The sequence below is a fragment of the Anarhichas minor genome, unplaced genomic scaffold, assembly GCF_050575085.1.
Source record: "Anarhichas minor isolate MPS153535 unplaced genomic scaffold, ASM5057508v1 ptg000027l, whole genome shotgun sequence".
Taxonomy (NCBI): domain Eukaryota; kingdom Metazoa; phylum Chordata; class Actinopteri; order Perciformes; family Anarhichadidae; genus Anarhichas; species Anarhichas minor.
In genome coordinates, this window is record NW_027466473.1 from 22,635,805 (window position 1) to 22,647,296 (window position 11,492).

Genomic DNA, 11,492 nt, shown 5'->3' on the forward strand with positions numbered 1-11,492 from the left:
TGACCCCAACATTCCAGTTAAGCTGTAAGAATGTGCTGCTCTTTTTCTGTTTGTCTTGTATGTGATTGGAAAAGGAATTTCTTTGGATTTTGGACAGTTTTCAATATTTTCGGACACTATATTATGTTGACAAAATGATTAACAGATGAATAATTGGCAGATTAATCGATAAGGAAATTATCTGCAATCCTAGGTAATGTGAATAAAACACAAACTAATTTGGGAACAATAATGTAAATAATTAACTTTAAATAAAGCCTTTGATGGTTAAACCAGGATAAAAACATTTCAGGACAACATTGAGGGAAATAAAATCAGACAATTAAAAATAAAATACCCAACAATAATATAAGATAAAAACAGATAAGACATGGAAATAAGTGTAATAGAAAGCACATTTGTATTTCTCACTAGGGTAATTTTAACGTTGTATTGAATTAAAGTTTACATATGTGTTATTTGTTGCTTTAATAGTGTAAATAAAGTTGCAGATTTTCAACATAAAATAAAAAGTTTGAGGCGTCAATATTCCTTTTACACTCTATTTTCTAACAGTATTGTATCCTCACATCTATTAATAATATCTAATACTTATTTTTATGCTAATATTAGTTCATTTTCCCCCAAAACCAACTGTCGCTTTTCGCTGCTTCAAGCTAGCAGCTTTAGCTCTAGCTACACTTCCGTTTTAGATTTTTTCAAAATTATAGTCCTCATGAAAAATTACAGATTTTTCTTCACTATCATTTTTAGAGGCAGAGAGCTATTCATTCACAACATGGTCACTCCTTATAATAACCACATTATAAGAAGATATAAGTGCTTATTAATGTAGTCAATAATCAAACCTCTACCTGTATTATAAACAGATAATGAATGACAATATGAAACACAGTTGTTATAAAGTAGAATATGTCTTCATAGGAGAGGTTATAATTGTTAGTAATTACAGCACATAAATATACACTTAAAGTGTTCTTATATCTGATTACAAGCACATTATGTGTTAAAACCCATTTATTAAATGTTTATAAACTGCTTATAATTGCTATGAAATAATAATTATCATATTGTTTGTTAATTGTTCCACCAAGTAGTTGCACAGTGGATAACGGCATCTTAGTAGCACATGCTGAGAGTGAGTATAGACAGTTATGAGTGCATATTATGAGTCATTTCTGTCACATTTTACCATTATTTAACCTCAGTGAACTCAATGGTTTTTTTTGGCGAGATTTCTCTGACTTTCACCGTCTTCTCTCTGCATTTTTGTTTCCTGCATCATCTTTTTGGAGCGTCATCAGCTCACTTAATCCTAAACTGAGGCGTCCAAACCCACTGATATCCATTAAAACTTCCCAGGGCCAAGAGAGGCAGAGACTGGTGCCTGACAGGATGTTATTATGTGGTCAGTGTGTGAGAGATTATGTATTTAGGTCACCAAACTGTGGGAGCTTTTTCATAAATGGAGACCAAATTACTTTTTTTTTTTTAGTTGATTTTTGCCCCTTTTTCAATCCAGTATTTGGATACGTAGGCATTAATTATAGAGTACAAACTGACTGAGAGGCTGATAAGGGCCCTGCTGCCACCAGGGGGCCCCAAGAAAACCACGATGAAAATGAAGAATATAATGATGGATGGATGATGTTGAAGCTACTCCAATGATCAGGGAAAGAGATTTACTCATTTTAACTATACTCAAGTACAATTTTTAACTACTTGTACTTGAGTATTTCCACGTTATACTTCTTTCTACTTCTATTCCACTTTAACTCATCAGCACATCTGGGTCAAAGTTCATCTCATTAACATTTACAGCTGCAGACTTGATCGTTTACCATAATTAATTCATGATTTATCAACAATTGCAGTTGATGGAATCTGAATATTTTTACTTTTGACCTCTGTACTTTTACAAAAGTGTGAGTTTGATCGCATGACTTTTACATGTGTGGACTATGTTTAGGAAACATTCAATTAAATGTGGCTCTATTGACAGGAGAGTTAAAGTTCATAAAGTCCATTTAAATACAACAATTAAAATATAGCACAAACCATAAAAACACAGTAAAAACATGTTATTTTAAGTTCCCACACTTCTGCCGTTGACAGCTCGTTTGACTGAGCAGTCAGGAAATGAACTGTTGTTTGGTTTCTTACTGTATGTTGGCAGCAGGAGACTTCTGCTGACTGTTGATACAGTTGTTACCAAACAGTGGTCAGATTATAAAACTCTGGATTCAGCAGAAAAGTGCTCGTTCTTTATTATAGAATTGAGGAAATGAGTCTCAGACGTGAACTTTTAAATCAATCAATACGTTTAAAGACGGTTTATGTTGTCAAGTGACAAAGTACGTATACTTTACTCAAGTATTTCTATTTAATGTTACTTGCTTATGTAATAATATTTTACTTTTACTCCATTACATTTATCTACTTTAGTTTCTTCTCAGATGACAGCTTTCTATCCCCTTCCTGTCCAGTGATAAAATAAAACACTTTATTGATCAATCAATACTTTTAACTTCATTTTGCTGTTAATACTTTCACTTTTAAATTTGAATGCATGACTTTTACTTGTAGTGGAGTATTTTTACAGCGTGGAATTAGTACTTTTACCACTGTAAACTATCTGAATACTTATAATAAACGGATCATTTTTTATGCTGCTACAATCATTTCTTCATAACTCCGGTGCAGTGCAGGTCCACGTCTGATGGGGCGAGTTTATTCCCCAAACATACTAACCTTTTGCATAATTTATTAGCTTTAATATGTTTAATGCACAAACAATTCTGATACTCACAAGATTTAAAGAACTGCTAAACTAATATTAAAATAATCTTCTGGGAAATTTGACCAACTACAGGGAACAAGAGGCTGAAAGACAATCATATGGGTCTAATTACACCCAAGAGTGGAGCATACAGGTGCTGGTCATATAATTAGAATATCATCAAAAAGTTGATTTATTTCACTAATTCCATTCAAAAAGTGAAACTTGTCTATTATATTCATTCATTACACACAGACTGATATATTTCAAATGTTTATTTCTTTTAATTTTGATGATTATAACTGACAACTAAGGAAAATCCCAAATTCAGTATCTCAGAAAATTAGAATATTACTTAAGACCAATACAAAGAAAGGATTTTTAGAAATCTTGGCCAACTGAAAAGTATGACCATGAAAAGTATGAGCATGTACAGCACTCAATACTTAGTTGGGGCTCCTTTTGCCTGAATTACTGCAGCAATGCGGCGTGGCATGGAGTCGATCAGTCTGTGGCACTGCTCAGGTGTTATGAGAGCCCAGGTTGCTCTGATAGTGGCCTTCAGCTCTTCTGCATTGTTGGGTCTGGCATTTCGCATCATCCTCTTCACAATACCCCATAGATGTTCTATGGGGTTAAGGTCAGGCGAGTTTGCTGGCCAATTAAGAACAGGGCTACCATGGTCCTTAAACCAGGTACTGGTTGCTTTGGCACTGTGTGCAGGTGCCAAGTCCTGTTGGAAAATGAAATCTGCATCTCCATAAAGTTGGTCAGCAGCAGGAAGCATGAAGTGCTCTAAAACTTCCTGGTATACGGCTGCGTTGACCTTGGACCTCAGAAAACACAGTGGACCAACACCAGCAGATGACATGGCACCCCAAACCATCACTGACTGTGGAAACTTTACACTGGACCTCAAGCAACGTGGATTGTGTGTCTCTCCTCTCTTCCTCCAGACTCTGGGACCCTGATTTCCAAAGGAAATGCAAAATTGACTTTCATCAGAGAACATAACTTTGGACCACTCAGCAGCAGTCCAGTCCTTTTTGTCTTTAGCCCAGGCGAGACGCTTCTGACGCTGTCTGTTGTTCAAGAGTGGCTTGACACAAGGAATGCGACAGCTGAAACCCATGTCTTGCATACGTCTGTGCGTAGTGGTTCTTGAAGCACTGACTCCAGCTGCAGTCCACTCTTTCTGAATCTCCCCCACATTTTTGAATCGGTTTTGTTTCACAATCCTCTCCAGGGTGCGGTTATCCCTATTGCTTGTACACTTTTTTCGACCACATCTTTTCCTTCCCTTCGCCTCTCTATTAATGTGCTTGGACACAGAGCTCTGTGAACAGCCAGCCTCTTTTGCAATGACCTTTTGTGTCTTGCCCTCCTTGTGCAAGGTGTCAATGGTCGTCTTTTGGACAACTGTCAAGTCAGCAGTCTTCCCCATGATTGTGTAGCCTACAGAACTAGACTGAGAGACCATTTAAAGGCCTTTGCAGGTGTTTTGAGGTAATTAGCTGATTAGAGTGTGGCACCAGGTCTCTTCAATATTGAACCTTTTCACAATATTCAAATTTTCTGAGATACTGAATTTGGGATTTTCCTGAGTTGTCAGTTATAATCATCAAAATTAAAAGAAATAAATATTTGAAATATATCAGTCTGTGTGTAATGAATGAATATAATAGACAAGTTTCACTTTTTGAATGGAATTAGTGAAATATATCAACTTTTTGATGATATTCTAATTATATGACCAGCACCTGTATATTAGTTAAAAGATATTGAAAGTGTTGTTTTTGAGCACTGATATGTTTTAAACAGTGTTCTGGCATTCACCAAACGCTAAATGCAAACTTTTTGGATCGGTCGAAGTCCAGGGAGAGAAGTTAAAATGTAAGAATGCATGCTAGTTTAGGTTTTTTTAAACTTTAGGGAAGACTGTGGACAGTTTGTTATGATGTGTATTTTTGTAAATATACTGTGAGTGGAGCAGAAGATGCACATTTTTACGTGTCACAAAAATATAGATTAATATTAAAAAAGGCACTGTAGTTTTCAACAAACAGTACTCAAACAGTTGTGCATTTATTGGGGATCATTTTCAATGGCAGATTAAAACACAGGAGTTAAAATAATCGACAGCACTTAGTTGTTAGTTGTAAAGAAGGAACTTGTCATTCATTGCAACATGTATGATGTACTTTTAACCAAAATGGACAACAATGGAGCACAGAGGAAATTTATATATTTTAAATCATGAAAAATAAGAATCTCAAGGTTGAAAATCCTGTTTTATATCTCTGTTTTTTGGATGGATTAAAGAATTACAATTAACATGTTAGACAAAGCCAGGCTAGCTGGTTCCCACGGCTTTCCGTCTTTTTGCTAAGCTAAACTAAGCTAAGCTAAACTAAGCTAAGCTAATCGCCTCCTGTCTCAATAACTTCATATTTAGCACAAACATGTCAAAGTGGTATCAATATTCTTAAATAACTCCCATCACAAAAGCAAATAATAATAATAATTCAAATATTTTAAACAATATAAAGTTACTTCTTTAAATGGTATTCAACAAAAAATCCAAATAGTTATTCAGATTTAAATATTAGGCTTTAAATCAGAAACACAAAAAGGATAATTATATTATTTTTGATAACCTCTGTCTGATCAGTTAGTCGTACATGTTGTCAATAATTAACCAATATTGAAACTATGAAAGATATGTCAAATAACTGCAAGTTGATTGTTCAGAACGACCACTTAAATAACATTAAATAAACAGTTTGAAGCCTGTAATGTTGTTCAAAGTTATAAGAATCAAACCTTTCTGTCCCCTATTGTCTGACCACTTACATTTTCCGCCTCTTCAGTGCTTTTCTGTGTTCTCAAAAATACACATAAAATACAGATAACTTTTTATTTTTTATGAATAATATCAAAAACTAAACGGAGTAACTTCGTTCTGATCTCTCTGCTCAGCAGGATCCAGATATGGGAGTCAAAAGTGTCTTTCGTGAATTAATCTCTCTCCTGTTGTCTCGTCCTCTTAACCCACATCGTCGTAGTCCTCTTCACCCTCGTTTTTGTCTTCACCTCCGATGTCGTCGTAGTCCTCCGTGGAGGCGTTGTCCGCTGCTGGATCTGGATGCTGGTACTCTGGAGGAAGAGTCTCACCTCCATCCTCCACCTTCACATAGTCACGCTGCTTGTCCTGCTCGTAGTCGGGAATGTTCTGCTCCTCGGCCAGGTTCTCATAGCTTTGGGCCTCTGAAACAACAAATTTCGCATGAAGGCAGAGTTTATTATCACTACATTTATGGAGTTACAATATAAAAGTGTAACAGTTTGATAGCAGCCTATATACGAAAAAGCCATTTACGTGAATTGACTCTAAACATATATTTGAGTCGATTTGATTTCATCAAAATATACATAAATACTTCATATATGGCTAAAACTATTTCCCACATCCCTTAGAAGAAGTACTCAAAATCGTACTTAAAGTTGCTACGAGGAACTTTCATTTTGTGTTGATTTTGGCGGTCCCTGTGGAAAAAGTTGGTAGTGTTTCCGAGCACCAGAGTCCCTTTAAAAAACTTCTCATTTTACTGCAGCAGGGTCTGTGAGTGTACCCCTAAATAATAAGTTATTTATTGCTTGTTGTATAAAAACAGAAGCACTTCAGCTCGCTAGTTAGTTTCGTTACTAAAGAGTTATTTTACTAAAATGCTAGTTAGTGTCAAAAATCATTTATTTTGATCTGATTTGAACAGTGAACACTTCTAATTTGACTGTCCTCAGTGGTGAAATATTGTGTTTTGTGTCTTGTGTCTTGTGTCTTGCCTGCTATGAGAAACTGTGACCGAGGAGGTAAAGGTGGGGTCTCGGATGCAAAGTGTCTCTCCTGGTATTGGTTGATACTGAGGAATCAAGAAGAAGATATGTATTTATGTTTTGCAGTTCAGGATGTAAATCGGACCTAAAGGAACAGTTACACATTTTGAGAAATAAGTTTATTCACTTTTTTTGTCAAGAGTTAGATGAGAAGATTGATACCATTCACATATATGTCCTCTAATATGAAGCTAGAAACTTTGAGTTAAGGGTTCCAACAGGTTCTTCCTGAAGGGCTGAGGTTCTACCCAGAACCATTTACTTCTGAAGAACCCTTTTTGGAAGAAAGACTTTTTCAAGGTCTGTTGACAGCGTGGGAGTTAAAAGATACCCAGCCCACACACCCAAACACTGTAATTGGGAAGCCTTGATGTAGGGTTCTAGATGAAACCCTTGGAATATAAAAGGGTTCTTGGTTGAATCTCTGGGTTGGGTTCTAGATAAAACCCCTGGAATATAAAAGGGTGCGCGATAGAACCACCCGGGTGGGCTCTTGGTGGCACCCTAAAATGGAGGAAAGGTTCTGGATAGAACCTCCAAAGAGGGTTCAGGTTGGAACCATTACACCATAGAAGGGTTCTCTGTAGAACTTCTCATTTGGGGCACAGGGTGGAATCTTTCACAGATGGTTGTAGGTATAACCTTTTATCTTGGGTTTGAGGTAGAACCCTCTGTAAGGGTTCCAGGTGGGCTTCTCATGTTTTTACACTTTAGTTTTGGATAAAATAAAATAACTAACTTTTTACAGAGCCATGCTAGCTTTCCCCCCCTATTTCCAGTCTTTTTGCTAAGCTAAGCTAACCACTTCTTATTGAACCGACAAATATACGTTACGTATCAATCTTCTCATCTAATGCTCGGCAAACAAAGTGAATAAGTGCATCTCATTAAATGTGAAACGTTTCCTTTATACAGTACATTTAGGTTGAATGTATACAACATAAAATGTGAGAAAAAGAGTGAATATTCATACTTGACAGTGAAGTCCGAAGATTTTCTGGGAAACTGCATGATTCTGTGTTTTCCTTTGGAAAAACAAAAAGAGAGTGCCGTTAAATTTAAGCAATTCAGGAAAAAGAAAAGTCTATAATAAAAAGTCAAAAGGTTGGTCAAATCTTTGAGCATTATGAAAGACAGAGGGTTGTTATTTTGGGGAATGCAGGATCACGTTGTTAGAAATGAGAACAAAAATAAACAGGATTTGTTAATATAAGGTTCTTTATTTGCTTTAGGCTCTAGGACAAAATCATTCTAAAACTTAACAATAAACATTTGCACATTAAATCATGTTTATATCTAGATCTATATACAAACAGTGTTCATGTTTTCATAATCCTCTTTTGTATCCATATGTGCTTTTACCTGTGATTATGAGTTATATTTTGTTTCCTTTATTTCTTCTGTGTTTATGCTCAACCTAAGCCATCACTGAGCCGCTCTCTCTGCCACTGCAGCCCAGTTTCCCTCAGGGATCATTAAAGTTTCATCTAAGCTAATCAAATCGAGAACACCACTAATAATAGCAATTCATACAATTATAATAGTTTTTCTTCGGCTTTGCAGCGAACCCCTCAGAGTAATACTTTCATAGTCATGATGCCAGTGTGTTTTGTGTTTGGTTTCTCTTCCTGTTCTGGCTTTTCATTTGTGGTAATACAGGATATTGTTTTTTTAGTTTAAAAAACTGGCAGTTAATGATATTGAAAATGAAAGTTACATCTGACACTCACTTCTTTTTACTGTAAATTCAACATTTACTTGAAATTCCATGTGAACATAAAGGCCTCAATACAGTTCTACAACTCAGAGGGAAATATTGACTTTGTACTTTTTACTTCACTACATTTTTCATAGCATTAGTTACATTACATATTAGAATTTCATACATTTATGAAGAGATAAAACCATCCAAAAAAACTTTAAAATGAGTTCCAACTACAACAGTACATTTCTAAAATGCTAATGCTAAATCCATAGTAATAGAATAGTAGTAGAAACAGAAGTTAGCATGTTAAAACGGTCGTAATGGCAACGGTACACGTAAAAATGGCCGCCGCTCTGACCGTCCTGCTACGTTGATTTGAATGCGAATCTCCTTTCTACTCCTATTCTATTACTAACACTCACTGGGACCATTTTTCAACATTAAACTCTTACTTTTAATTTTGATGATGATAATACTTACATATACTTTTTCAACGTAGGGGGTTGACTTATAACGTAACATTTTTATATTAAAGTATTGCAACTTTTACAGTTCAATGTCACTTAAGTAAAGGATCTGAGTATTTCTTCCACCAGGCTACTGGCTTATGTCATCTTATCATTTGTGTTTCACTTCCCACTAACATATGCTACTGAGGATTACACATAATATACTGCTGGTTTGTGCAGTGTATTAACAGTTTATCACTCTTGTCTCACTCTGAGAGAACACACTGTCCACCAACACACAATGACTATACTGGAAAATAAGCACTTATTGTGGGCAGCTGTCACTGATAAACACTGGTAGCTGAGTAAACAAAGTCTGACTGTAAATACCTTCTATTTCAATGGGGAAAATAGGATCAATTGTTTACTGTTTATTCAGTTCTTCTTGTCTTATAATGCACATTTTGTACTATATACATCATGTGTTGTACATGTGCCTATTTTGTACTTCTACTGCACTCAATCTCAGAGGTAAATATTGTACTTCTTAAGATAAATAAACTCTTTGAAAAGCCTCTTGGATCAGCTGGAAAACGCATCATCACAAAGCTGAAAACAGGCTGTTTGTTCTTTTTAGAGATACGTGGTTCTCACAGGACAGAGACGCTATAAACATATGATGATCTTATAGAATATGATGCATTTATATAAAGGAGTTAAAAACATCTACAGCAGTAATATTCAACATACATATCAATGCAGCAGTAATATTAATCCAGAAACACTAATAATACTAAAAAACTGACAGTGAACATGTCACATTTCATACTTAAAGTAAACTTTGCTGATAATACTTACATTAGGTTTTGAATGCAGGACTTTTACTTGTAATGGAGTATTTCCATAGTGTGGTTTTAGTACTTGCAAGTATCTCAATACTTCATCCAGCACTGTTAATATTTGTCTGTATAAAGTTATATAAGATTAATACCATATAGGCTAATGGTTGTTTATGGTAATTTTATCAATACTGAGGTCATTATTTAAAATTTCCCATCAGGAAAACACACTCCCATAACAAAGTAGTTTGCATTATATTTAACATGTTCTGTACATTTTCTTTCCCTTTCACGGTCTAAATAGTGTTTCAAATACAAAACCGACCCTGTTGAGGTGGGGAAACATGTATTAAACATGAATTAAATGTTTTACCACTTGACTTTCCTTAATGCATCCATAGCATTAATTTCAAAATAAGAGGAAAAAAAGAAATGTGCGTCAGAACAGGAAAAAGAAGCAAACATTTTGCCACGTTCAACCTATACATGTGTGTGGGCAGAGGTTCAACCTACCTGCTCTTGATAAGCACTTGTTGATGAAGATGAAGAGGAGGATGATCACAAGCCACGCAAAAATAATCACAATGATCACCAATAACCAGAATTTGCGTAAATAATCCATGGGCCCTCTGCTTGACACAACAAAAGGAGATAAAAAAATAAAATCAGGTTTAAAGCTGTCAGAAAGCAGATTCTTCAAAACAAGAGGATGTCTGACTTGTTGCTTTTCAGTATACAGAACTGAGGATCGGAAAGAAGAACATTCACTTCCCTTTTTGTGCGTTGACTAAGTCTTAAGGTTATTTTGGTGTTTATGTTAGCATTCTGAGAATCAAACAAGCCCCTCAGTCATCTCTAGGGACTTTTTTACTTGTGAAGAAATCTCTCAAAAATGTGAACAAAAGCTTTTGTTCGGCTGAGGTGTCTGTGCCTGTACTTGACATGACCTTATTTTTTCAACTTAATTGTGTATGTCAGCTAAAAATATGTATTTATGTTTCCTTATCGACATGAACAGGTTGAAATAAATGCCATTTTTTTTGTTTATCTGTACGCCTCCATATCCTCTTTACAACAGCTTCCTGCCAACAAGTCTGACAAATACTGCTGCTTCAGAAGAAAGTGTCGCTGGATTATTGTGATATTTTATCACACATAGATGCACATAAACGTTTTATCTTAAACAACAACACAACTATTTATTATGAATAATTTGGTCATAGACCTGGGTTTTTAGGGTTCATTGAAGTCCAAAATGTTATTTTATCGAACATCAACTTCTTCATTCCAAATTCTCAGAATGTTCCTTACCTTTCAGTGAACAGCTGATGTCTTCAGGGCTGTTAAAGTGGGTTGAAACGTCTCAGTAAGTTGATGATTAAAGTCGATGGCAAGATATGACAATGTGTCATCATGTGTTGTATTTGCATGGCAGTTTCTAATTTCCTTAGTTAACCAAAGAAATTTGAAGGCTGAGACTGGAATATCCCCTCCCCACCCTCTGTCATGCTCCAGTGACTACATTATGTGTGTGTGTGTGTGTGTGTGTGTCTGGGAGAATCAAATGCCACATTTTTATATCTGCGTGAAGACTTGAAGTTTGATGTTTTTGTGGGAAATTATACTCCTTAGTCTCTGTGATGTTAAAACTAATATTTGATGCATCCATTTCCCGTTGAGAATATGCAGTGATGTCAATGTCTTGTGAGAGTTTACGTCAAAGCCAGAGTATTGCATCCATTTCCGAGTCTCTTTATATTTTCAGTTCCTCTTAAATCAGCCTCATGTTACATTCGTTGTATAACCATGGCGACTTTGGGAACTAG

The 11,492-nt window shown here is 35.6% G+C and overlaps 1 protein-coding gene across 2 annotated transcripts; it reads right to left on the reverse strand.

Annotated features, from left to right (window-relative positions):
• Positions 1 to 4,840: 4,840 nt before the first annotated feature.
• scimp (SLP adaptor and CSK interacting membrane protein) lies at positions 4,841 to 11,203 on the reverse strand. 2 transcript variants are annotated; one of them, XM_076101295.1, is made up of 5 exons: positions 10,978 to 11,203; positions 10,180 to 10,298; positions 7,647 to 7,698; positions 6,623 to 6,699; positions 4,841 to 6,046 (listed from the first exon to the last, which is right to left on the reverse strand). In XM_076101295.1, exons 2-5 carry the CDS (start codon positions 10,286 to 10,288, stop codon positions 5,826 to 5,828), a joined length of 459 nt encoding a protein of 152 aa, XP_075957410.1. In that variant the 5' UTR covers positions 10,289 to 10,298; positions 10,978 to 11,203; the 3' UTR covers positions 4,841 to 5,825. The 2 variants fall into 2 exon arrangements, with proteins under 2 accessions (XP_075957410.1, XP_075957409.1); XM_076101294.1 differs by having other exon boundaries at positions 10,180 to 10,295; positions 10,978 to 11,201.
• Positions 11,204 to 11,492: the final 289 nt, after the last annotated feature.